Raw genomic sequence first — 27,454 nt, forward strand, 5'->3', positions numbered from 1 at the left:
TGAAGGAGGAAACTTCCAATTGGTTGGGCCAGGTGAACAGCCGTCCAATTCCCAGCTGGTGGGGCCGAGCCTCACTCCATTGGCTATGGAGGATTGTGTGTGTCTCTGAGGTCACCCCTCGTCCCCAGCTTGGACTAGCACGGGTCCTTAACTCAGCTGAACACTAAAAGTGACCCCAGCTGCGATGTGAGCAGGAAAGGTAGGAAGTAAGGCCCTGTTTTTGGAAGGCCCCAGCTTTTGGACGTCTGTCTGCCTGCAACATGCCAGGACTGTAGCAGGTGCCAGGGAAGCACAGTGCATGTAGCTGTGTTCTCTGTTTCCTCTCCTCCAGTGTCCTGCTGAGTTAGAACGGGCTGCCAGGGGCCCAGCACGTTAGCCTAGCAGCTAAAATTCTCGCCTTGCATGCACTGGGATCCCACATGGGCGCCGGTTCTAATCCCGGCAGCCCCACTTCCCATCTAGGTTCCTGCTTGTGGCCTGGGAAAGCAGTAGAGGACGGCCCAAAGCCTTGGGACTCTGTACCCATTTGGGAGACCTGGAGGAGGCTCCTGGCTCCTGGCTCCTGGCTTTGGATTGGCATGGCTACGGCTGTTGCAGGCACTTGGTTAGATCTTCTCTCTGTCTCTTCTCCTTTCTGTATATGTGACTTTCCCAATATAAATAAACAAAACTGTTTTTAAAAAGGGATGAAAAAACTTTCTTGAAACAAACAAGCAAACAAAGGCTTCATGGGACATTTGCAAGTGTGGTAGGGAGAAGGGAAAGAGGTTAAGAATTTCCTCCTCAGGAGGACGGGGCACAGGGAGAGGTAGGAGTAGTCCAGCCAGAGCAGAAAAGTGCCTCCTGTTGTTGTAGGATGTTTCAATGCAAAACATGTTAGCAACCTCATTTTTTGTGTCACACAAAAGAATTTTCATGTAGACAATTCCATTGTGCAAAATAGGATTTATTTAGGAAAAAAGAGAAAAGGGGCTCCTGCCAAGGTGGCTGGAGGGGGCTCCATGTGTCTGGAGCAAAAACCCAATAGTGGCAGGAGGAGGGAAAAATGAGTTTATGATGAAGATGGTGTCTTTTATGTACCATCTCAGGGGAGTCACCCAAAGGACAAAGGGAAGAATTTGTTCTCAGTGACACCTAGAGACCCAGGAGGGTGAGATCGGTTAACTTCCTCATCCCATTCTTCTTTTTTTAAAGCTGTATTTATTTATTTTATTGCAAAGTCAGATTTACAGAGAGGAGAGAAACAGGAAGATCTCTGTCTGCTGATTCACTCCCCCAGTGACCATAACAGCTGTAGCCAAGCCGATCCGAAGCCAGGAGCCTCTTCTGGGTCTCCCACACGAGTGCAGGGTCCCAAGGCTTTGGGCCATCCTCGATGGCTTTTCCAGGCCACAAGCAGGGAGCTGGGATTAGAACCAGCACCCACATGGAATGCACGGCGAGGACTTTAGCTGCTGAGCTACCGTGCTGGGCCCCTTTCTAAGTAAGCTGATCACTCAGGTACCATCTGTTTGGCAGTGGCCCAGAGATGAGATTTCTTGCTTTTGTTACAACTCTGAGATGGTGAATTGATACATTAATTCTGCCCCTCTGTCCGTCCTTGGTGGAGAATGTCCCCTTGAAAGAACCGTGCTCTGAGGAAGTTAAGACGTGGGGGAGAAATACAATTTTATATTAAGAAAAAAAAAACTTGGGGACCAGGAAAACCCTAGCTGCCTACTGTCCAAGAGATCAGCAGAAGGGGCTGGTTCCCTTGCCCTTAACGGAGCAGGTGTCTGTGATTCACATGCTGCTCCGACAGTAGGGCTGGGCTGGGCTGGGCTGGGCTGGCCTGGGCTGGGCTGGGCTGCATGTCCTCCTCTGGCTGGATGAGCATGCCTGTCGCTGTGAGGCGTAGCCTGGGAATGGCAGCTTCTGGGAGTCTTGAATATTTATCAGGGGAAAATATGCAAGAGCACCATGATCCTAGGAGGCAGAAACGTAAGTGAGAGGCCTTGACTTCCACTGTGGGAGACCTGGCAGTGGGTTGTGAACAGGCTGGAGACGGGGGTAGTGGTTTCCCACTGACCGTGGCAGATCTGTTAAGCTGGGTTGGAATGGTGAAGGCTTCGGGGTGGGGGGTGTCAAGTGCACACAGCTGCCATGGCATTACACACTTCCCATGGCACTCAGCCCAAACCTGTGTCCTGTGTACAGTATCAGCACAGTTTATTTAGGGCGTCCAGGGAGATTTTACCAACCCAGCCTCAAAGATTCCTGGGCCTCCCTTTTTACTGTGGAAGCTGATTTCCGGCAGACTGATTATATTTAACCTATGTATTTTTTGCTCAGCAGATGCGGGGGCAGGCAGCCTGTGTTCCCACAAGCCCGGGCAGCTGGCTCAGGGCTGCCACAGGTGTGGGAAGGAGAAGAGACAGGCCAGTGACCACGAGAATTTATTGGGCTCCTTGCACTCTTCCTCTGTGGGAGCCGGGGTTCAGCAGACTGGGCTCCCTCCCCCAGCCCTGTTTGAACTGTTTCTTGTTATCCAGAGCGAAGTCCCACTTGCTCCAATTTCAGAAGGCCGGTGTTTGTGTGACATAAATGCCTTTAGGAAAATAATAATTCTGTCACTTGGAAATACCATTCCCTGTGGCTGTTTCTCTAAGATCCCCACTCTTTACATATTAAAATCATTGGCACTGCCTAGAAGTTAGCATCTGACTTCAAATTTGAAACGTGAAAGGCCTCTCAATGTGATGCCCAGCTGTACCCAATCAACATAAAATGGCTCTCTCAGTGACTTGCTTTGAAAAGAAAAACTTCATAAAGAAATTTGCTTCGAAAGGTGTTTCCTCCATGCTTGAGAAAACATTTTTTTCCCTTAGCGACACTCCTGTGAATATAACTTGCTTCCAACTGTTACAAATGGAAATCGTAAGCTGTATTAATCCCAGCTTAGAGAAAATAAAGTATTTGAATTCATAAGAATGTGTGTGAAAACCAATCTGATTGGAAAAAAAGAAACAGACTGGAGTAGTGGGCTTTAAAGCTCTTTTGAATTTAATGTATGGCTTAAATTTGTGCTATTGCATGATGAATACTCTAGATGTTTGTTTCAAGGATGTGGGCTTTGTCTGCATTTAGGAAGAAAGAGACTAGGTTGCAGATGAATAGAAACGAGTAAAACCCAGCTTTCCTCTCAAGATGAAAACAAAAACTGCTTCCTATCCATTCGTGACAGATGTGTCAAACAGAAGGAATTCCAGGTAGGAGTTAGACAAATTCTGAGTGAGGGAGAGTCTCCATTAAAAGTAATCCCTCCTCCTCCTCAGCTAAGGCTAATCACCCCTCGGGTATTTCAGTAGTGTCACACGCCTGTTTGCCTTGGAGAAGTCACAGGAGCAGGGTCCCATGCTGCGGTGTGTGCCACCTGCCAAGATCTCCCCACAGGAGGAGCCGCACAGGAACCTTGGCCTTCTTCTACCTGGCCGGCTGGCCGCTTACAGGAAGAACAGGTGCTCAGGATTTCTGCTCTTCCTCTGCCCTTTGCTTTGTTTCCCTCCTGTTCATTTGGAAGCAGGGAGGTGGGACAGAGAGTTAGCAGAGTATCCTTGCTGATATGCTTATCAAAAGTAGGTTGCAGGAAAACATTGAACTCTAGGTTAGTAACCTGCTGGTGCTTGCTAGGGTATGAAAATGCTTGGTTTTCTGCCCAGTTGCTTAGGACATTGTGGGGTGGGGTTGGCGGTGGCGGGGCAGCTGTCAGGAGCTCTTATCTTCCTTTGACTCTCTTTACCTCCTCCTAGGCTTGCAAAAGGGAAGTGATTCCAGAAGTAACTTTAGCCCTTTTATTTCCTGAACTGTGCATCCCCAGGGAGATGACCAGAGCCAGAGGCACACACAGATAGCAAATTACATTTTCTTCGCATATTTACTTGTAAATCCTGTCCTTTGGATTTTTACCCTAACGCCCCTTTGTTGCCCCACCCTGTGTTGCCCTGCTCCCTCCAAAACTGAAATGGTTTGAAATTGATTGGATAATAACTATTTAGAGTGTTTTGAATCTGGGTTAATCTTCACTTTGCTACATTGCCTGCAATTTGAAAAATCATCCTTAATTATGGAAGCCTTTTTTTAAATCTCTTGGGTGAAAGAGGAAGAGTTTTCTTTACATAAATAATTTGATAATAGGCTCAGAGAAATCCCTGGATGATTTGCATCAGTGAAGTGGCTGTCCTACTTTTATTATGACTGTAGTGTCATCTTCAGGATGTTCTGTTGGTGCAGCAAGCATTCATTGACTTCCTTGTGTATACCAGGGGCAGATTTCTTCAGTACTGGATAATGAAGATAAGCTACCATTCTGGAAACTTGTCCACCCATGAGTTGCTGAGAAGAGTTTAAATTGTGGCATTGACACTTGGGAGGGAAGATGCATGCATAGCATGGGTGCATCAGAATCCCAGCCCACAAAGTACCTCAAGCGCCTTTCCCAAAGAGTCAGAGACTCCAAGGAGTCAGTGACTGATCAGAGACCCAGCATGCTTGTGCATTCAATGGACAGCGTAGGCTTTAGCATAGTTCCATGTAGCCCATGGCTGGAAAATTCCACGTTTCAGTCCATAAGCTCTTTTCTCTGGTGACAGATGAAGTTGGGGCTGTCTGGCTGAGCCAGGCAGCTCCTATACTCCCCCTCCCACACCAGCCTGCCCCCAGCTGTTCCTTTCCATGTTCCCATAGGCAGGAGGCCTGGGGAACCAGGACTCAGTTCCCTGGTCGTGCTGCATGTCACAGCAGAGCACGCCTTGCGCAATGTGGGTGAGCATTGAGCTGGAGATTTGGTACAGAGATCTGGCTGTCACAACCCAGTGCACAGGGCTCTCGGCACCGGGCCAGGAGGAGAGCGGGGCCCTGCAGCATGTTGGACAGGGCTGGCCGGAAGTGCCAAGCTGTTGTCCTGGAGCACTTGCAGAACCTGAAGCCAGACAGCCGGAGGTTCCTGGGGCACCCCACCTGGGACATTCCCTTCTTCATTTTGTCAAGCCAGGTAGCTCAGCCGCCTGCCCCAAACCCCACTCCTGACTGGACTAAGGAAGGTTAAGAACTGCAGGTGAGCCGGGGCACTGTGTTCTATGTGTAGGTGAATGTTTGCAGGTGGAGTGGGCTGGCGTTGGGGGCAGGGGCGGAGAGAGAGGCACAGGCTGGCAGTACTGGCTAAAGATTTGAAGGCAGGTTGGCTGCATCCAGGCAGGCTTTCTGTGTGTCAGGAAAAATCCAGAATGCAGCCTGGCAGCCTGAGTGATTGGAGGGTGGATGTGGGGGAGAAGTGTGAAGGAGGGGAGCAGGCCTTGAGTCAAGTCAAGGGAACTAGAGCCCTGCCCGTGGCTCCTGGACCTCCTGCATTGGATCCTGTAGCCACAGGGTCACTTGGTGCCTGCATGCGGCTGGTGTCTGTGTTCCCTCAGGTCCAAGGAGGCTGTCCCCGCCTGAACTCGATTTTCCTTTCGTGTCACATTGTTTGCTTCTCTCACTTCTGTAGACCCTTGTGTTCTTTCCTAATTTTATCTTCAATTCATTGGTCCAGTGTTTTTTATTGTTGAACTCTTCTTGTCAACCACTGAATTGAATATAGAATGTCTGTTTTTTTCTACTTGGATTATCTTCAGTTGTTTGGTAAGGAGAACATGGTTTTAGAAGACGGACTTGTTTGAAAAGCAGAATGATAAAGAGAGACAGAGCCTCTATCCACCATTTAACCCCCCAAATGGTAGCAATTGCCAGGCCTGGGTCAGGTTAAAGACGGGAGCCAAGAACACCAGGTGTGCCACATGGATGTAGATGGGCTCTCTACACTGTGTACCTGGTATATTACCTGGGAGCTGCATTGGAAGTGGAGCAGCTAGCACTTGAACCGGCATTCGTATGGGATGCCAGCATCTTAAACAGTCACATTCTTGAGCCCTTAGGATATAGGAGGCATTTAACGTATATGCACACATCTAATTTTTCCCACACTCCAGTTTCTATGCACTGTTTATGGAACTGGAATTGGAAAGGGTAAGACAATCTGTGGAATTTCTGTTTGTGTGTTTTTCCAAATGCATATTTTTGCATAAGTTTTATGTTGTAATAAATTTGAGAAGTACGTTGGATAACATAAATATGTGTATTGGGAAGGCATACACCTGGTTTTCTAGTAGTGCAGCATGGTCAAAGCAGTGTGGAGCGCCATCCTGGAGCTCTGGGGTTCCCCTGCCATGGGACTGTTCCAGGGAGTCAGTGAATGGGGATACAAGCAAGGCTTAAAATTTCACATTATCCATGTGGTTGACCTGTTGTTTCTAAAGCTTCTTTCCTTTTTCTTAAATCCTCCCACTGGATTAGAAATGATCACAAAAGGGCAATCAGCACAATTTTTTCTTTTTAAGGATGTGTACATGGGGGAAAGGAAATGGGTACAAGAGAAAGATGGAGTCAGGTTCATATGGCTTGGTTCATTTTTCTTCCAAGTGCACAGAAAATTTACTCTTGAGTTCCCAACTTCTCAGTGGAAAGACAAAACCGCAATCCAGCATGAGGGCATTTTCAAATCATTCACAGAAAAAGATGGAACCAAGAGGTAACATCTGCTTCCCACAAGCTTTTGGGAGTAGTGTTCTGCAACAGGTGGCATGTGTCAAGACAGAAAGCAACCCACTGTAACTCGATACAAAGCCTGCCAAGTACTGCTTGGGCTCTAGACTTGTCTGTTTTTTTTTTTTCTTCTGGTGCTAATGCTATTTAGCTCCCGTTCAACATCCAAAGAGCCTTTGAAAGGCAGAGCGGAAGTGAGGCAAAGTTGGGAAGGACAAGGAACCCTCTATGACAAAACATCCTATGGCTGAGGGAGTGATTGTTCTGAAGGTGGATTTTGTGATCTAAAAACTGGTCATGAGCTACAGGTGTTTTAAAAGCTCGTGGAAATGGAATTGAACTTTATTTGGGGCAAGGTTTTAAACTCCATGCAATGATCCTTTTTTAAATGAGATGCGGTTTCTATTGACTTTTTGAAGCACCCTCAGGACTCCTTTCGAATGTTGAGCAAACAGACGGAATTTCTAGGTCATACTGCTTGACTAGAGGAAGCATAGAGCCTGACAGGTCACTGGTATGGCAGGATCCTCTCTGTTGGAAGAGTGATGTGATTGGGTATGATGGCCTTCACTGGCAAAAGCTGGCATCTCTTCTAATTGAAGGACTAGAATGTTGGAATTTGGAGATGGTAGTTGTGCTTGCTATGAGGCCGGTGTCCCACCTCAGAATACCTGGGATCAGTTTCCAGCTCTAGCTTACTAATTGCAAGTTCTCAATGCTGCATCTGGGAGGTAGCAAGCAGGTGATGGTTCAAGTCACTGGCCTTGTGTCACCCATGCAGGAGACCTAGGCAGTTTCCTTAATTCCTAGGTTTAGTCCAGCACAACCTGTGTTGTTACAAGGCACTTGGAGAGTAAACCAACCAGTAGAGTCACTTTGCCTTTCAAAATAAAAAAGGGAAAAAAATGTATGAGTTGTTAGGGACCTTAAAGATGATCCAATGTTTGGAAAATGTCAAATAGCATATTTTAGAGGTTTTTCTGTTTTATAAAGTCGTTATAGTTAAGATGCCACTCTAACATCTGATGTAAGGTGATGGGGTAAACCTAAGTAAGAGTTTGAGTTCTGTTGGGTGGAAGAGATTTTTTGAGTGGCCTGTGGTTTGTGGTAGGGGGTCAGCCTGCTCCTTTGGAGCCTGTGAAGCTGCCCTCCTCCATGTGCTTAATAGTTGTATAGGGAAGCAGTATTTATGGGGCCTGAGTCCACTGTCAGGGCTTTGAGCTGTGGAGCCTGGTCCCCATGTTCCCTGCCTGATCCTCAGCTGTTGAGCGTGGGTCTGATGTAGGATCTCACTGATGGGCGTGTGTAAAATAGGGCAACTCTGTATGAAGTCCCCTGGCTTCAGAGCCTTGGAGCCCCCAGGAACTCAGTTCTCCCAAGTGGATTCTCTGACTTAAAACTCATAAGGACATTTTGGGAAGACTGCCTGTCCCTCATCATTCTCCTATTTGCAAATATTGGCGTGGTGTGATTCTGCTTTTGAAATGCCTCCCCTCTGGGATTTCCCATCCCAGCTGCAGTGGCTGCAGCTCAGAGCCTTTCTGCCCCACCCGTTTTCCTCCCATTCTTGGCTGGCCGGCACCTCAAGGCCTCCACCCATTGGAGCCTGTGTAGGGCATTTTCTCCACTTCAAGAGCTGGTGCCCTCCCTGCCCTGCCCTCTGTGGGCTCTGGCTGTCCCGCTGCTGCCCGGGTCCCCTGTTAGGGGTGAGGTCCTCGGGGGGCTTTGATTTGAAGTGTGTGGCACTTACAGAAAACGATTGAGGAAAAGCAATGCTTTGGCTGCTTTTTCAACCTTTAATATTTGCAAGGAGTACACATTTAGCCTAGCAGTTAAAGTTGCTGCCTCCCCACATCTGGGTGCCTGGTTCCAGCTCCTGACTTCCCACTCCTAAAGACCCTGGGCAACTGTGAAGATGGCTGCCGAGTGGCTGCCATCAGTGTGGGAGCCCTGCACTGTGCCCTTGGACCCAAGCTGCACTCCTACTGTGACTATTTGGGAAGGAAGGCAGTAGAAGAGAAATCTTCCTGTGTGTGTCTCTGCAGCTCAAAAATGGGGAAAAAAATCCATGCCACAAACATCTGGCCAAGTAAGTGACCCCTGCCGCAACTCTGGGTCTTCTCACTTGGATGGTGGGGTGGCCTGGAGCCTACCTAAATGCCACAGGTCTCCCACAAGCATGCTCAGTTTCCAATACTGAACTGACAACACAATCTGTGTTCCAGGACTGCTTGTATTTTTGTGTTTTCTGCTTATTACTTTAGTTATTCATAATTAGTCACCGTTAACAAGTGATACACTCACTCATAAATTAGACCTTTTTTATAAAGTGCTGGCATACAGTAAAGTCTCAGGACTAGCTGCTGCCTTTGCACTGTGGAGTCATACTTGCTGGATGTGTGCTCATATAAATGTGCTCCACTTAGAAACAGCAGGCACTGGGATTGGTTCCAGAGAGATGGAAGTATGGTTTTATACTGCACACGGAATGCTTGGAGATGACGGGACCCACAGGTCTGAGAGACCCCATTCGAGCTCAGCTTGGGGTTTGCTTAGAGACACATCACAACAGCCCCCAGCTGGTAACAGGACATTTAAGCCTCCTGTTTCTGACCACAGATAGGATCGTTGTTTGTTACTTACTGTGTGCTATAACAAGCAAATGGTTATTCAGAACTGACTGTGTGCCAGACTCTGCTGTTCATAGAAAGAAATGATGAGTTGGCCCTCCATACCTGACGGGAGTCTTCCTTAGGGAACCCAGAGGGATAGGAAGTCCAGGCTTCAGCAGCAGAGGCAGAGCCAGTCCTGGAATTGTGAGTTGTGTTACAGCAAGAAAATTGTTTTGTCTTTACTTCTAAACCCTAAGGAACCTTGTGAAAATAAGACCCAGAGCCTTTGATCCTAAATAACTGTGAATCCACTGATCAGCTCAAGAAATGTGAGCATCATGGTGTGTGGATAAAGCTGCTTCCTCCAGGAGTGTGGGTCTTGAATGCATTTGAGCTGGGTGCACTCCCACTTCACTAGGCTCAAAGTTAATGGCTGGGCATCCAAATAGGGAACACAGAAGAATTAGCAGACATGGCTGCTGTTCTCAAGAATGGAAATCAGTGTGAGATCCACAGTGTGGCAGTGTCTGGGCCTGGGTAACCCGTGCTGGCCAGGAATCCCATACCTTTTGGACCTTTCAATTTTTTTTAAGATTTATTCAATTTTATTGGGAAATCAGATATACAGAGAGGAAGGTCTTCATCCAATGATTCACTGCCCAAGTAGCCACAATGGCTGGAACTGAGCTATTCCGAAGCCAGGAGCCAGGAGCTTCGAGCTTCTTCCAGGTCTCCCACACAGCTGCAGGGTCCCAAGACTTTGGGCCATCCTTGACTGCTTTTCCAGGGTACAAGCAGGGAGCTAGAAGGGAGGCCGGGCTGCTGGGATTAGAACCAGTGCCTGTATGGAATTCCAGCACGGTCAAGGCAAGGACTTTAACCACTAGGCTATCATACCAGGCCCGGGCCTCTCAATTCTTAGTGGCTGTTTGCAGAAGCTCTCTAGGGTGGGTATCTCTGCTGTTTTTTCTTAATACTGAGCTTGCCAAAATGTTGGTGAAAAACTTAGGAGTGGTGGTGCTATGGCTCATGGGTTTAGATGCCACCTGCAGTACTGGCATCCCATATGGGTACTGGTTCTTGTCCTTGATTCTCTATTTCTGGTCCAGCTTCCTGCTGACAGGCCTGGAAAAAGCAGCCAAGGACAGTTTGAGTTCCTGGGCTCCTGCAACCCACATGGGAGACCTAGAAGAAGCTTCCGGTACAAGCCCTGTTGTTGCAACCATTTGGGGAATGAACCAGTGGATGAAAGATAACTATCTCCCCCATCCCCCCCTATGCCCCCCTTCTAAAAAAAAAAGCCACCACCCCACACACTGGTTTTGTTGAAAGTTACATTTTCATTCTGCATTGAAGGCATCCTTTCCCGTGCTGGAGTGTTCCCTGTGCTCGGTGCATAGAGATTTTTCATGCTGTGCTGCTGAAGGCATCAGTCAAGCCAGTCTCCCTGGATCAAGATGAACAGATGTTACCAAGTTTCATTTTGTGGCTCAAATTCTCTGCCTGACTTTAGAATTAGGTTTTCTTTCCGTAGACTTTCTCCTGCATCTTTTCTGTGTTACCCATCATCTTGCACCCCTCCCCACCACACCCTGCAGACAAGTGTTAATTTTGAAACAGCATTTTAAAATTCAGAGGGATTTAATGAGATCTGAATTCTTGTGTGAGCAATCTGTCTTTGTTAAAAGGAGAGGATATATTATCTCTTGATAATGATAATGTATATGTACCGTTAACTCTGAGATCCTTCTAGACAGCTTTTTTATTATCTTCCCATCAGTCTTTTTTTCCCTTTCCCCATAAAGTGATTTAGCAGTTTATTTCCTGATAAGCAGCATTCTTTTAATTTGCCAAAACACATTGTATGAAGCATACTTTGATAAAAATCTGCATGGACCGGAAAACTTTCCATAGAACCGGGGGAGGGCTGCGTGTACGTGGGGTTTTAACTCTCAGCAGCCCCAGCTGTGCCCGGCCACCTTCAGAGTATTTTGGTCTCTCGTTTCAGCAACCATCACGAGTTCTTCTGAAAATGATGACCGCAGCGGCTCCAGTTTGGAGTGGAATAAAGATGGGAGCCTAAGGCTGGGGGTGCAGAAGGGAGTGCTTCACGATCGTAGGGCAGATAACTGCTCCCCAGTGGCTGAAGAGGAGCCTCCGGGGCCAGCCGAGAGTGGGCTACCCAAAGCAGAGTCCTCAGCTGGAGATGGTCCTGTCCCCTATCCTCAGAGCTCCAGCTCGCTAATAATGCCGCGGCCCAACTCAGTTGCAGGTAAGGCACGCTCCTCACCACCAGGGCATCTCATGGCATCCTACGTGCCCGGGCAGCATCTGCCTGGAATTGTGATCCAGATCCAAGCCAGCTTGCAATTTTACGCTAGACCCTTCCCTTTTTGTGGGCTTGGGTTTACCTATCAACGCTGAACTTATTGGTCTTTGAATGACTTGTTCGCTTTGGAATGCTGAGAAATCTAGAATCTGGGCATGGTGGCTCTTTGAGGGAAGAGAAAAAAACAATCTCTATCCTCTTGGTTGTTGTTGCTATAAGCCTGAATAGATGCACAAACAGAAATTATTTACAGTGAGTTGTTCAGTACCTGTTTGAAAACTCCTTTCAGGCTTACTTTTGTATGGGTGATGTCCATCAGACAAGTGAGAGGTCAGATTTCCTTGTAAGTTGGTTATAGTGGACTTGATAGATGAAAACACAGATAGCAGAGATGAGAGCTGTTGACCCAGGAAGGGAGAACAGGCAGGGCCATCATGCCTTACTGAGGCCTGGCACCAGGACTGAGGGAAAATGAAGCGTAAGAGCACGTGGCTGGCACTGCCTGCACCTGTCAGCAGGCAGCTGTTGACAAAGAGGAGGGTGTGGAGCAGCCCGGCAGAGGGCCTCTTCAGAGCCCCACCATTGTGCCTGCTTTCCAAGGTCTTGCATTTATACACTGTGTCCTCTTAGGCTGACTTGAAGAGGAGCTGGTTAGGATAATTCTCTTTACTACTCACATACCACTTAAGAGCCTCTTGTCCACTGACACCTGGACCCACATTCTCTTTTCCTACATCAAAGGCTTGTCCTATCATTTGTACTGCTCGTTCAGGATGTGGTGGGTCACCCTGGCCACTGCCAGATGTTTTTTACAATGGAACTCTGAAGCAGCTGATAAATAAATGGCCTTAATGGAAAAGTTCTGAGGCACAACTCATAATTTTCTTTCAAAGCAAGTAGAATGGCCTTGTTCCAGGGGAAGGATCAGGCCTGTCTGCCAGGGAGACGTGCTGCTACTGACCAAGAGTTCTTCCGCGAGCTCGCACAGCCCTCTTACCGCCATTCCACCACCAAAATGTAATTAGAGAGCATCATGGTGAATGGATCGTTTGTATTACCCTGGAACGTGATGGTTTTGTTGTCTTCAACAAACAAGCAAACTGGTATTCAGTTTAATCAGGCTATTTTAAAATTAGTGAACACATTAAAGCATTGCTTTTAACAGTGCTGAAAGTACCCTCTTTTGAGGTTGTGTTTGCTGTGTGATGTTCTTTCCTGCCAGGAGAAGTGATGGAGGCTGTGAGCCGAGCTGCTGCTGCTGGAGGCTGCCATAATTATAGAGCATGGCTGTCTGATGTCTGCTGTGTTTGTTAGCTTCCATGATGCGCTTGACCTAGACTTCCTAGGAAACAGGCCAGGCCATCTCCTACTGCCTTCAGCAGAATCTACATGACCTGTTGGGTCCACTTGCTTTGGATTGTATATCTTAAAAATGACCAGATATTTTGCAGAGAAATGAGCTGGGGCCTTATCTCAGGGTGTCGTAAGCCAACTAGAGCCTAGTAAATTGGTTGTCATCCACCTTCCTGCCCCTACAACTGACCACCAGCTCAGAGGGCCTGCAATGAAATTTGAAGTATCACTGAAGAATACGATGCAGATTATCAAAAATATTTAGTTATTGGAAGGCAGGCCTGAAGTGGGAAGTGCCATGGACTGAAATCTCTCAGCATTTGCATTTTGAGATCCATGTGGGCGGGAAATGTGGTAGGAAAGGTGTTGTGGCGTAGAGGGGCAGAACAGGGACTAGCAGGTGTTGGAAGGCTGACTGCAGGCCCAGCTCACACTCTCCCTGTGGGACCCAGCTCCTGGGTGTGAGGGTACAGAGCATTAGCCTTCTGTTTTAAGTTGTCTGCTAACTATGTGATCCTGTTAACTTTCTGTGTCAAAGATGGTGGAAGTTGTCTGGGTTTGGATATAATTCCACCACTCAGAGATTTTTCTTTGTAAAGTATTTGGTTAACATGGGATTGATTTGGAAAGCTGTGTATCTTCAAAATGTACAACATGGACACCTTTCCCCCCATGTTACAAAAAAAGATGTGGAATCTTTAAAATTAATCCTGTGTGGGTTCATAGTTGCTACTGTTTTTCAATATTTTTCTCCTTTTGAGCTACTTCCAGTGAGTCACAGGAGTCTGTGTTTAACATGTTTGGAAATCCACAGGCACAGTTGCCCATTGGGTTTGTTTTTTCAAGCACTAGCTGGTAGTTGCCCTAACTTGGTGTTAACCTGTGATAGTTTGGTCCACAACTTTCAGTTTTAGTGGGTGTTTCTCTCTTGGACAAGAATCTCCCTGCCCTCACCTTCCCTGCAAACCAAACTTGTGCAGCATCTCGGGGTGCGTTTCTCACCCAGACATGATAAGCAGTATGTGTGTGCATGCAGATAAGTGCGTCATTATTGTAATTGTAGACATATTCACAGTAGTTTTAGTGCAGCATGAAGTTGCTGCTTTGCCTCTAATTTTTCTCGGCGCCAGTGGAAGCATTACTCCTCAAGGCTGAAGGTAAGTCTGCAAGTTGTGCAGGAATTGTCTGAGCAGCCCACTAGGTGTACATGAGGCTGGGCATGACCCAGATCACCTGCTCTGCTAGGTGGGTAGGTCTACCTGGGCCCATAGCTGCTGAAGCTCCACTGCTCCTATTCCGTGGTGGCTTCAAGGTGCCATCGAAAGCAGAAAGATAGCTAGTGGCTTGTGTTTCTGCTGCGGCTTTCAGCTCAGTCAAGCTGGGAATTGGGATCCATCCAGGCACTTTGAGGCAGTTCTCTTGCGTGCTTTGGAGCCCTGTGAACTAGAAATCCTACAACAAGGGTGCTTGCAGGCCCTCCTTATCCTCTCCCAGGTCCAGGTAGTAGCTGTTTGATCTTTCTTTGGAGTGTACTTCTGACTCTTGCACTTTTACCTCTGGCAGTTGTCATAAAATTAGGAACTGTGTCTCATGTTCTAATTGGTCTGCAAAGGAGGGCTGTGGAAGTGTTTGTGTCCTCCATGGCTGTAACGGTATGTCCCCACTGTGGAGTGAGTCCTGGATTGTGGCAGTGGCTGCCCTTTGTCCCTGGGCTATTGCAGTTCCCTTCACTGTGAGACAGGGAGAGGTGCTGAGCTGGAGCCTAGAAGTACGTCACCAGCTGTGATCCTGCTTGGCACCTGGGGTGGGAGCCTGGGATTTAACTCACCCGGAAGTTACACATAGCATGGCTCTGGGGCCAGAAGAGGAGCTAGAGGTATAGCCTCAGGTGGCATGCTTTGCTCCAGTTGGAAGTGCCATGTGGAGAAGAATTGTGGCACAGAGCAGTCACCTAAAGATATGCATGGGGTATAACAGGCAGAAGCCCAGGTACATGCCACTGTTGCCACTGTGACAACACGGTTTCAGATGCTTCTCCACCAGCTGCCACAGCAAGCAGCAGGCACACACATGGCTGCCCTTTGAGGATGCAATGAGGGAGACTGCCCCCCTCACACTTAGATCTAAAGCCTTCTGGTGTACACTGAATAAGGAAGTAAGGGTGGAGGGAGGTGGTGGTTGAAGCATACAAAAAGGTCGGAAATGGAAGGTCTCTGGTAGGACAGATGGTGTCAGTCAATAGCTGGTTGCTGACTCAGGACTAGGGGCCTGGCCACAGGGTTTTCAGGGAACAGATGGCTTGACCTGATTTGTTTCCCCTGCAACTTGGGCCCACCTAGAACTTCAGGAGGCCCTTGAAGCTGCAGCCCCTGGAATGCAACTCTAGTTAATTGTCTCATTTGCCCTCGAGTGATATGTGCACTTCATTGCCCTGGAAGATAATCTCACCTCCAAGATCAGCAGCCATTACCACATGAGGCTAGTGTTATTTAGATTTCTCTTGCTATCACCTAGGATGTGCATGTAAATATGAGGAGGATTTCATTTTTTTTAAGCAAAAGATGTACTGTGTAGTCACTTCACTGATTGGCTGAGAATTAGCAAAATTATTCTTCACTGGTTATTTTTATAATCCAACCTTAATGCTTTTTATCAATGCCTGTGTACTATGATCTCATTGGTTTGGTCAGAGGTAAACGTGCTGATTTATATTTAGAATTTGAAAATGCACCTGCATACATGATATAGTGCACATTATGTATGCCACTTTGAAATATGCCTAGATGTATTTGAAGCTAAGGGAATGTGTTGATACTTGTACCACCAAGAGCTGACTGGCAGGGTTCTGAGTTTTATGGAACTGTATGTACAGAATCTTCTCATAGCAAGGTTGCCATTCTGAGCAGTGGGAAAGCTCCCCAGGGTGGCAGAGGAATCTAGAAACATGCCACATGTTTACAATAAGGATGAAGCTTTCTGGGTGATGCCCTTTTTGGCCAGATTTCCTCAGAAAAATGTAGGATGAACTTTGTGTCCTTTCAGGTGTGATGGAGAATTCTGGCAACCGTGTCAGTGTAACTTTGGTTTAAAATTTTGGAAAAAAAATTTATTTTGACATTTTCAGTGCATGATATTACTAGAAAAATAAACTGAATCAAACAAAATCAGAATTACTTCTGTGTGAATTTTGTGCAGGTCCTGACCTGAACAACTTTGTAATTTATAACATAGTATGTTAGGTGTGACACTGAACTCAACTTGAAAAAGACTGAATGTCCATTTAATGTTACAGCAACAAGCTCAACAAAATTAGAAGATCTAAGCTATTTAGATGGACAGAGAAATGCCCCTCTACGAACGTCAATTAGACTTCCATGGCACAATACGGCGGGAGGTAAGGCACAGGACACTGAAGGTGTTTATTCTTGCACCCTCTATGATGATGGAGATGAGGAAATCCCTCGTTGCATACTGGAAGTCAGTGATAGCCAGAGTGACATGAGGTGTGAACACACAAGCATGAATTTAAAAATGCCTGCAAGGTGTTCTCAGACACCATCCTTTCTTAAGATATACGATGCACTTGCTTCTGGAGTTCTGCAAGGAGTTACTGTGGAATGAAGGTAAAGTAACAGTAGATTTCATGTTCCTAACACAGTCACTTCTGATTCAGTTTCTTGATTCATGTTGGCCCCATCCTGTGTCTGCTGATCATGCATGCACAGCCTCACCATAGGACCAAGCACCCCCACTCCCAGATGGGAGCTATGCTGCTGTCTGCAGGAAAAGTGTGTTCCTTTTGACTATTAGGTAGTGAAAGAAACATGTTTGCTTGTCTTAAAGATTTATTTATTTAATTGAAAGCATAAGAGCATCTGCTGGTTCACCCCCAGATAATTACAACAGCCAAGCCTAGGCAGGGCTAAACCCAGGAGCCAGGAGCTTTTTCTTCTGATCTGCCATGTGAGTGCTGGAGCCCAGCATTTGGGCAATCTTCTGCTGCTTTCTCAGGCCATTGGCAGGGAACTGGATCAAAAGTAGAACAGGATAGATGCTGATAGGGGATGCCAGCATCACAGGTGGTGGAGGCTTAGTGCTCTGCACCACGCTGTTGGCCCAAAGAAAGATGTCTTAAAGACAGTTCCAGGTGCACCACTTAGACATGGCTTGACGCCTTACATCATCATGTTCTCTGTGAGCCTGCCTTGAGTATAGGAATAACTGAAGCATGGGAGGACCAAAAGGCAGTTTAGCAGGACAATTTGTGGAACCAACAGTATGTTAAATGATCAATTACAGATGCATTCGTTGAACCACAATAAAAATACAGATCCTTTATGGAGTGAAGCTAAAGGCTGTAGTTAAGTGTCCCATACATGCTGGCAATGGTATGTTGAATGTCTTAGTGTGTACCATTGTGGCATTCTTCTAAAACAGTGATTTTTTTTTTTTTTATGTAGCACGATTTGCTCCATACAAGCCACAAGACATTTTGTTGAAACCCCTGCTGTTTGAAGTACCAAGCATCACAACGGACTCTGTGTTTGTGGGAAGAGACTGGCTCTTCCACCAGATAGAAGAAAACTTGAGGAATACAGAACTGACGGAAAACAGAGGAGCAGTTGTCGTTGGAAATGTGGGATTTGGGAAGACAGCAATCATTTCTAAGTTGGTGGCACTTAGCTGCCATGGGAGCCGCATGAGGCAGATTGCCTCCCACAGCCCCAGCTCGTCACCCAAGAGTATGACCGTGTTTCCTTACTTGTCCAGTTTATATTACTATATGGTAGATAAGGGAAGTTGCTGTTTGCAGAGACATACATTACGTAAGTGGGATGTCCCACCTACTCTATTAGGTTTGCAAACCATGGTTAACAGCACTCTCTGAACTCTCCTGCCTGTCATTGCATATGCCTGGCTGTGGCCTGGTGAGACTAGCCTTATTCCCCTCAAGACCTGGAACCTGCCTGTCTCCCTCTTCATATCAGGAGTGGGCAGTGAGGCCTGACCAGGGTCTGCTAAGATTTTTTCTCCTAAAACCCAAGGCTCCTGGCAGAATAAGCCAAAGGGAATAGAATCTTCTTGTGTTTCCTATTTGCTACAGCCTTTCCATTCTGGGTTTGCAAAATTGTGAAGACTGAGTTAATGGTGGATAGAGTAGCCAGATCGTTGCCCATTCATTGTTTCCTTTCTGTGCATACTGATGGGAATTTTTAAGTCATTCTGATTTAAGAAACTGGAGATGGTAGTTCTGCAGGGAGGAGAACTGGGTGGATGGAAGGCAGGGACATGTGTTCTCATTTGAGTTGTGAGCCGTCTTCACTCACAACCTGTTTAAATACTCCCTGGGACAAACAAGAGATATGCTCTGTGTCCCCGGTCCCCGTGTCAGTGGGAATAACACTGCTGTTTCTCCCGGCAGCGTCAGATACCACCCAGGATCTTCCTTTCACTCCACTGCTTTCACCGGCTTCTTCTGCGAGTGGTCCCAATGCGGCTAAACTGCCTGCTGGATCTGGGCCTCCCGAAAACCCGAGACCAAGAGAGGAGGCGGTGAAATACCTCGCTTCTAAGGTAACTTTACAGAGCAGCGTGCTGACTTAAGGTCTCTGCTGTGAGCTGGAAAAGGGATCTGAAACAGCAAAGAGGACAGCTGCTTGTTGTTAAATGTAGTTGTTGACAAAATTGTGATCGAATGCTTCAAATAAAAGATAATAAAAATAAATATCCTAAGATACCCTCGATGGACTTTTGTTCATCCTAAATGATGGGTGGAAGAGCCCCTTTGACAGCAGGAGGTAATGTGTGTCCATCATGATCCCTCCTGCTCCGTCAGCACACGCTGTCCTTGGATGAGGACTTTGAGCTTGACCCTGAGCTCTGTGGCTGGAGGCCTGTAGTGCTCTGGTCTCTCTCTACCAGCGGCTTCCTGTGAGGTTGGGAGACTAACCTTCACTTTGTAAATTCATGGTCCGTGAGGTCCTTCTGCAATTTTCCTTCTGGTCCCTAAGCTGTCGTCCTGCATTTGCGTGGTTTTCTGTCTCACCTGCTTTGCCCCTTGGGTCTCCTTTGGCAGCTGGTGAACAGCTATAGAGGTGGGCAGCCCTAAAGGGCACCTGGTGAGGTGAGGCGTGCCTACTGTGCACGGTTGGTACAGGGAAACTGAAACCAGTGCTGCTGTGCCTGGCATCCTGGGAAAGATGGATATGTTTACCCCGATTTGAATGTTGCACAAATGTGTACAAGTTTGGAACCAACATGTGGTGCCCTATATAAATGTACGGTTTTTTCTCTTCTCCTTCCAGCCTCCCCTTCCCCTTCCCCTTTTCCTGCTGATCTCCACTACCTTCCTCCCCACTCCCGCTCCCCCCCACCCGTTCCTGCCCCACTGGAATAAACCTCCCAAGACACCTCGAAAAATAAATAAATGTGTGGTTTTTATGAGCCAGTTGAAAATGAAACTAAACAGGGAAAAAACTGCCAGAGGCCCCAGATCAACTTGGACGCCTACCATTGCTTTGCCAAATTGCCTTATCCCACAGCGTGTCAGGCTGTGTTGTCGGATTCTCATGGCAGCTTGTGCAAGCTGATGGGATCTTCCCATACGTTGCTGCTGATCTCTGTCTAGCTAAGAATGATTAGCAGGCAGCTTTACCTGAGTGCTGATGAAGTGTGCTTATGTCAGTGGCAGCAAGTCAAGCCCAAGTTGGCCTGGGGAAAGCTGTGCCATGCTCACTAAGAACCCACAGACCAGGATCCCCACCCAGATCAGGGACTGTCCCTGGTCCCTTCTCCCCTCCGTCCCTTGCCCTCTGCTGTGTCCTGAGTGTCGCAGTGGGTATGAGCTGAGCAGGAGAAAGCAGCCCTTTCTGCAGTGTGTTTTGTCTTTCACCTTGCTCACTTGATCCTTGGGCTCCTGCCTTGACTTGCTTAGGGACAGTCAAGAAGTTGTCACTCATGCACAGTGGGCCTCCCCACTCCTAAGAGAGCTCTGCATCTGGCACTTGCTGGGGGTCTCCACCAAATACCCTGCTGTGACCAGGACATTCCTCATCCCTCAGTGCTTGGACCACTCCTGCTCTCCTTCTAGGCCAGCCTAACCAGGACAGGCAGGTGTGTGGTCCCTGCTGGTCCGCATCCTCTGACAACCCTCTGAACCATCTCTGCCATGTTCTTGAAGTGAAAGAGTAGAGGGAAGAAGGATACTGAGGGTTTGAGCCATTGAACTTCATAGCCTGGGCTGTCTGCCTCCTCACCTGCTTCCTGAAGAGGTGCTACTGTTCCTTAGGACAGAAAGACAGTGGACATGGCACTTTCCAGGGTTGAGAACATGGCACTGCTTTGAGTCAGGTTAGAAATGACTGTTAGTTGGTATACCCTGTAGAGTCAGTTGTGTTGAATTTTGTGCTGATTGAGGTGCATTTATGGCTGCAGTTTAAAGGTGTGCCGACTCCCAAACCACATGAAAGAGGGAAGGGGATACATGAAGCCAGGAGGCGAGCCAATGCCATGTTCCCGGGGGACAGAGGCAGTGTATTTCGGTGTCTCAGTGAATGGATGGAGTTGTGATTCTGCTTAAGATTTTGCATGGGACGGTATGAAGAGGCTGAGGGACCCTGACTCTTCTGCTTCTTCCCTCAGGTGGTGGCCTATCACTACTGCCAGGCTGACAACACCTACACGTGCCTGGTGCCCGAGTTCGTGCACAGCGTGGCGGCCTTGCTCTGCCGCTCCCACCAGCTGGCCGCCTACAGAGACCTTCTGATCAAGGAGCCGCAGCTACAGAGCATGCTCAGCCTCCGATCCTGTGTGCAGGACCCTGTGGCCGCTTTCAAAAGGGGCGTGCTGGAACCACTTATCGGCCTGAGAAACGGTACCTTCGGGCAGGCAACCCCCCAAAGCCCCTCCCAGTGCTGGTGGGAGGTGCCCTGTAGGTCTGGTGCACTGGGCCTTGGGGCAGGAGGAAGGTGTGAATGAATGGCAGCCATCCTGTACCTTTCCTGGCAAGCATCTGCTTGAGGGCTCACTGTATGCCCCTAGAAGGTGAACAGCCTCAGCCAGAAATGGACTCCCCATGATTCAGTATTTGAGACCGGGAAACATACCTGCAGAAGACGGATGGATAGGAGAAGTGCCAACAAATATTGCAGGAGATGTAAGGCAGCTCAAAACAGTGGCTAGAACCTCTGGCTTATCTAGGATTCTCCACAAAGATAAACTTTAGAGATCATGGAGAAAGGCAGGAAAATGAGGGAAGGTCTTGATGAGGGAGATTCCTTGTGGAGATGCCTCTGGTGCTGTGTTACACCACGGACGAGGGAGGGTAGAGGAGGGAGTAGGAAGCTCTGCTTTTCTGTATTTGCTTCTCAGTTGTCTTCCTCTGCAAAGATCTTTCATGTCTGGGCGAGGGGTAGCTCCCAAGTGCCTGGACGCTGTTTGGATGACTCACACATAGGAGTGAAGGTGTATTTTGCACTCCTGAGGAACAGAGGAGTAAGGGGATTGTTTGGGAAGCTTTCTGCCATGGTTTTGGTTTTGGGGGGACCCTGCTCACCTGAGTTGATACCTAGAATTGATTTCTAGAGGTTTTGCCTGGTTTGTTGATGACATGGTGCACCCTCGGGTCATCCATCCTTCCTCCTCTTCATTCCTTGTCTTTGGAGCCAGCTCACTGTTCTCCATGGGACTTCTGCCAAAGGGTACGGAGCTCCAACGAGGTGTCCATCCCTGGGCCCAGAGTTGGCCCTCAGCAGCAGGAAGCCAGATGGTGGCTGGGAGGAAGGAGACATGCTCTGGGAGTCTGTGGAGCCTAACCTGAGTGCATGTGTGTGTCACACTTGGTGACACAACCTTATGAAGAGCCAAGCATTACACACAGGAGTGTGACTTTGTGTGTCATACAGTATGTTTCTGGAGACTGTTTGGTGAGAATTGGCTTTCTTTAGGTTCTGTGCTCCAGTTTTCATGATCAGTAGAAAATATGCTCCTGTGAAAACTATGCATTCTGCCATATGTAAACCTTCTGTAATTTTTCTAACACTTTAAACTGTATGTTACATATACTGGGTGGTGCCACCATGTACAAATATGTAATTTCTTAATTTGACAAAATTATTTTATCCCTCAGAGCAGAAAATTCCCGAAGAAGAGTACATTATTTTAATAGATGGCTTAAATGAAGCTGAGTTTCATAAGCCTGATTATGGAGATACACTTTCTTCGTTTATCAGCAAAATAATTTCTAAATTTCCTCCCTGGCTGAAGTTGATTGTGACTGTGCGAGCGAATTTTCAGGTAACAAAAGAATTCTTACTTTCCAAGTCTAGTACCATAATTTTACCATAATACATGCTAATGAACCAGACTAAATTGTTGAGCTGCTGAATTTGAAAACAGTGAGGACTTTGAACAGTGAGTTCACAGTGCCCTGTTTAGGGAGAAGCTCTAATGTCTTTAGTTCCAGAGATGGATTTGTTGAGGCTCAGTAGGTGTCTTGCCATTCCTCTCACCTCTACCATATGGGGCCTGGCCAGGTGTTTGGCCTGCTGGTCCATGGGAAGGGAAGACAACTTCTGCGCATGCTCGTCTGAATGAGTTTACAGTGGGCCTTTTTTCTTTTCTAAGGGAAAAGTAAGAAATGAAGACATAGGTTTTAAGGCCTGTTCTGAAGACAGCTGTATTTTCATCAAACTTAAATGTGAGCTAATATTTGCTATGAGGACAAGTATGATTTTTTTTTCCATTCCCTGCCTACTACATCATTGGAATTAAACATGTCTTAACCAATAAGACTCCTTCCATACCCATCCTTTTACAGTAAAGACATTTTGACATGTGTTTGTGATTTTTGCCCTTGTATGATGATCTTCTATTTTTTACCATTTAAAATTATTTCTTGTTTTCTTTTCTTTTTTTTCTTCTTCTCATTGAAGGTGGAATTAGAGGGTTGGGTTTGTGGTGTAGCAGACTAAATGGCTACCTCCAGTGCTGGTATCCCAAATGGGTACAGGTTCAAACCCTGGCTGGTCTGTTTCCAATCCAGCTCCCTGTTAATGCTCCTGGAAAAGCAGTGAAAGATGGCCCAAGTAAGAGATGTCAGAGGCTTAGGCCCAAGTGTTTGGGACCCTGCATTCATGTGGGAGTCCCTGATGAAGCTCCTGGCTTTGGCCTGGCCCATCCCTTGCCATTGTGGCCATTTGGGGATTGAACCAGCAGATGGAAGATCTCTCTCTGACTTTCAAATAAATCATAAACTATTTTTTTAAAAGATTTATATAATTTTTATTGCAAATTCAGATATACAGAGAGGAGGAGAGACAGAGAGGAAGATCTTCTGTCCACTGATTTACTCCCCAAGTGGCCGCAATGACTAGAGCTGAGCCCATCCAAAGCCAGGAGCCTCCTTTGGGTCTCCCACAGAAGTGCAGTGTCCCAAGGCTTTGGGCTGTCCTCGATTGCTTCCCTAGACCACAAGTAGGGAGCTGGATGGGAAGCGGGGCTGCCAGGATTAGAACCCGTACCTTTGGGATCCCAGTGCACTCAAGGCGAGGACTTTAGCTGCTAGGCTACTGTGCCGAGCCCAAGTCATAACTTACTATTTGTTCTTATAGAAATTTGATTCATGTGATTTTCAGTCATTTTTTGAAAAGATTTATATTTGAGAAGCAAAATGACAGAGTGATCACTTCAATTTGCTGGTTTATTCCCCAAACGTCCACAATGGCCAGAACTGGTCCAGGTTGGAAGCTAGGCACCTGAAACTCCATCCAAGATCTCCAATATGGTGGCAGGGACCCAAGGAGTTGGGTGACCATTCTCCACTGCCTTTCCAGGTGTAATAGCAGGTTGCTAAATGAGAAGCAGAATGGCTGGCACTGGAACCTGCACTCTCTCATGGGATGCTGATATGGTGAACAGAGACTTACCTACTGCATCATAACTTTTTCACCTAGAGTAATTTGGCAATCAACAGAGTCCAGAAAGAGATGACCTTGTGTCTCACCCACTGACTGCGTGGGCTGTCAGAGGTTTAGGTAGCATTCGTATAAAATGGAAACAGTTATACTCTGCCCAGTGGGAAACTCCTCTCTGCTTATCTTTACCATGGAGGACGGGTGGGATGGGACAGGACCTGAGGCTTCAGGTCATTGGCCAACATCCCACACTGATAGGTTTGACTTTGCTAGAACTGCTGGCACTGTGCAGTTGTGATCTATGCACCTATGTGTGTATACTGTGCTTTTGAGTGCATGTTTATAGACAGCTTCGCAGATGATGCTGGCCCAGCCTTAGAGAGGCAGCCTGCCCATTGCATGCTGGCACTGGAATCCAGCAGGGGACAGGCTCCACTCTGCTGGCTGAGCAATGTGGCTCCAGCATCAGATGTTCAGGGACAATGCCACCTACCCTGTGTCAGGTGGGTGCTGTTGGTTTGTGTTCGTCCTTGCTATTTAACAAGTTGCAAGGTGTGAGGGTTTGCTGGCATCCTTGAACCACTGTCTGGTCTCCCTGCTCAATGGCTGCTGCTGGCTGAGTTACCGCCATCTGCTCGGAGCTCGTAGGGCTCCAAGGCCTCAGATGAGGGCTCCATGAAAGCCTTCACTGATTCCATCTCACATCAGGATTTCTTTCACATAAGCTTTTTATCTTCCCCTGATCCTATTACAAGTTTTAATACAAAACAATGAGTCGCTGTAATCCATGAAAATCCTCCTTGAAAGAAAACTAGAGAATGTGGCTTGCAATACTACTGAAATTACAAAGAATCTCTGTGGAGTGACACAGTGGGCTTCTTTCTCTCCCCCTGCCCACAGGAGATCGTCAGTGCGCTGCCTTTCATCAAGCTTTCTTTGGATGACTTTCCCGACAACAAGGACATCCACAGCGACCTGCACGCCTACGTGCAGCACAGGGTGCAGAGCAGCCAGGACATCCTCAGCAACATCTCGCTGAATGGCAAGGCGGACGCGGCCCTCATCGGCAAAGTGAGCAGCCACCTGGTGCTGCGCAGCCTCGGCTCCTACCTGTACCTCAAGCTCACCCTGGACCTCTTCCAGAGGGGACACTTGGTCATCAAAAGTGCCAGCTACAAGGTGGTGCCGGTGTCTCTGTCTGAGCTCTACTTACTGCAGTGCAACATGAAGTTCATGACCCAGTCCGCCTTCGAGCGTGCGCTCCCCATCCTGAACGTGGCCCTCGCCTCTCTGCACCCCATGACGGACGAACAGATCTTCCAGGCCATCAATGCCGGCCACATTCATGGGGAGCACGGATGGGAGGACTTTCAGCAGCGGATGGACGCCCTCTCCTGCTTCCTCATTAAAAGGCGAGACAAGACGCGCATGTTCTGCCACCCATCCTTCAGGGAGTGGCTGGTGTGGAGGGCGGATGGCGAGAACACAGCGTTCCTATGCGAGCCCAGGTATGACGTTCCCGCCTCCACAGGGAGTCACGCGTGATTGCATGAAGCATTTCAGTCAGTTGTGGGTCACGTCTTTGAAAGGGCAGGCAACCTAGAGCTGCCCGAGAATTGGATGAGAATAAGTTCATTCCCATGACCTTCATAGGCTGTTTTCCGTTCTAGACTCAGTTACTTCATTTCATAAAATAAAAGTGTTTCAGCCAACCACACACACACCAGCACCACCACCATTCCTTAAATGCGAAGTGACTTGGCGCAAAGACCACGCATGTCTGCAGGCCCAGAATGGGCACCATGGTCATTTGAAACAATGCAGCCACGTTGTTGAGCTTGTGCAGCAGAGTGTAGTGTCAGACTGGGCCAGGCAGGGTGCACTTTGGTCTTTGCCTAGGCTGCTGGTGCTGTAGAGGAAGGCTGTCTTGTAACCTGGGACCAGTGAAGCTGAGAGGTAAGGGACCTGGGGTGCTTTCAAATGAGAGCCTGCCAAGCCCACTGTCTGGAGCAGCTCCTCTCTGCCCGGGTTGCTCCCTACTGTAGTGATGGGACTGACTGACAAGCTGCCCTCCTTGCATTGCACTGAGTCAAATGCCAGGTTCCAGAAATGAAGTCCCTCTAGCCATGCAGCCACCTTCCTCCACAGCGATGTTGACTTGACACTGACTTGACGCTTGACTTGATAGGTGCAGCCGGTGCTATGGCTGTTAATTTCTTAGGTAACACAGGGCTGAGATTTTGCTGTGATCTTTTCTGAACCTGATTTGGGACTTTGTTTAGCCAGGCTGTAATTTCTAGATTTATATAGCCAAGTCAGTTGCCTCCTGGAAGACAGACAGACCATTTTCTGGGGAAAAGGATATGGGTGAGTTTGTAGGGACATGGAAGGAGTTTGGCAGGCGGTGTGGGCTGCTGCTGGAATTTCAGGCAGCAGGAGTTGGACTGCAGTGATTCACCCATCTCCTGCTCTGTACACAGTATTGGGGTGGATGCAGAGGCCTGGGGCCGGGATGCCACTCTTGGGGCTTCCCACAGGTGGTGGGGTAAAGCCAGAAAGTGATGGCAATGGAAAGGAACCACACTGCGTGTGGGACTCGAGGTGAGGGTGTTGATTTCTGGGAATTAGGTAAACTTGAAAGAGGGTAGCATTTCACTCTGCCCCTCTCTATCCCTCCCCATTCAGTGGTTGCATTTTTTGTCCAAATTATAAAGGGGGAAAAGTGGGAGCAGAGCCAATATTCAGACAGTAATTGGGTAATTTTCATTTCTGCTCTTTTCTGCATCTCAAGCACTATATAAACCTTTTCTCTAAGGAGTCTCGTCCTGTTTTGCTTAGCACATTGCAAGTGCACTGGAAAGCTGTTAGGGAATCTTCTAAAAAGTGTCATCAGTTCTTGTGTGTTTCCCATGCTGCTGTTTTAATTCTCCAAGTGTCATTTGCTTATCTGTAGAGAAAGGAAACAACTACTCGCATACTAATCATAGCTCCTCTTCGTTAACATTTACTTTATTTATTTGAAAGAATTACAAAGAGAGAGGGGGAGAGAAAGATCTTCTATCTATGATGTTCTTCCCCAAATGGCAGCAATGGCCAGATCTGGGTCAGACGCAAGTTGGCAGCCAGGAGCCTCGAACCTCCAGCCGGGACTTGAACCAGCACCCATTTGGGATGCCAGTGTCTTAGAGACTTTACTTGCCACACCACAGTGTCTGCCCTTGATCCGGGTCTCCACCTTCATTCTTCCTGCTCTTCCTCTGTCCCTCTCTCCCTTCTTTTCTTTCTTCCCTGCTGTATTTAATTATTCCTTAATCAAAATTGCAGGGATAAGATGACAAATTTAAAAATGTAATTTCTCAAAAGCTTCATTCATATCACTTTAATGTAAATCTGATACCTTGGCAGTAGTTGCAACATCTCTTTTTTTGCTGAAGTATATTAACATAGAAACATCAGGACATGTTAAATAGATGATTTTACTTTTCAAAATAATTTTCTTCACTATAATACCATTACCATGCCTAAAGTATTAATAGAAATTCTTGAGTATCGCAAGATATTTAGCCATGTTCAAATATTCCCCTATTTCCTGCTTGTTGAGAATGTTCAGAGCAAACCCCATGAAAGTGCAA

General features: G+C 47.4%; 1 protein-coding gene across 8 annotated transcripts in view; it reads left to right on the top strand.

Annotated features, from left to right (window-relative positions):
- The window catches only part of TANC1 (tetratricopeptide repeat, ankyrin repeat and coiled-coil containing 1), a 240,347-nt gene that overhangs the window by 169,686 nt on the left and 43,207 nt on the right, over positions 1 to 27,454 (top strand). For all 8 annotated transcript variants that reach the window (XM_058664514.1, XM_058664515.1, XM_058664517.1 and 5 more), the window contains 7 exons: positions 11,236 to 11,499; positions 16,202 to 16,303; positions 17,370 to 17,651; positions 18,332 to 18,483; positions 20,551 to 20,782; positions 22,037 to 22,203; positions 24,723 to 25,330. In XM_058664514.1, coding sequence (XP_058520497.1) covers positions 11,236 to 11,499; positions 16,202 to 16,303; positions 17,370 to 17,651; positions 18,332 to 18,483; positions 20,551 to 20,782; positions 22,037 to 22,203; positions 24,723 to 25,330 — 1,807 coding nt within the window. The remainder of the gene's footprint in view (positions 1 to 11,235; positions 11,500 to 16,201; positions 16,304 to 17,369; positions 17,652 to 18,331; positions 18,484 to 20,550; positions 20,783 to 22,036; positions 22,204 to 24,722; positions 25,331 to 27,454) is intronic.

Source organism: Ochotona princeps, chromosome 5, assembly GCF_030435755.1.
Source record: "Ochotona princeps isolate mOchPri1 chromosome 5, mOchPri1.hap1, whole genome shotgun sequence".
Classification (NCBI taxonomy): Eukaryota; Metazoa; Chordata; class Mammalia; order Lagomorpha; family Ochotonidae; genus Ochotona; species Ochotona princeps.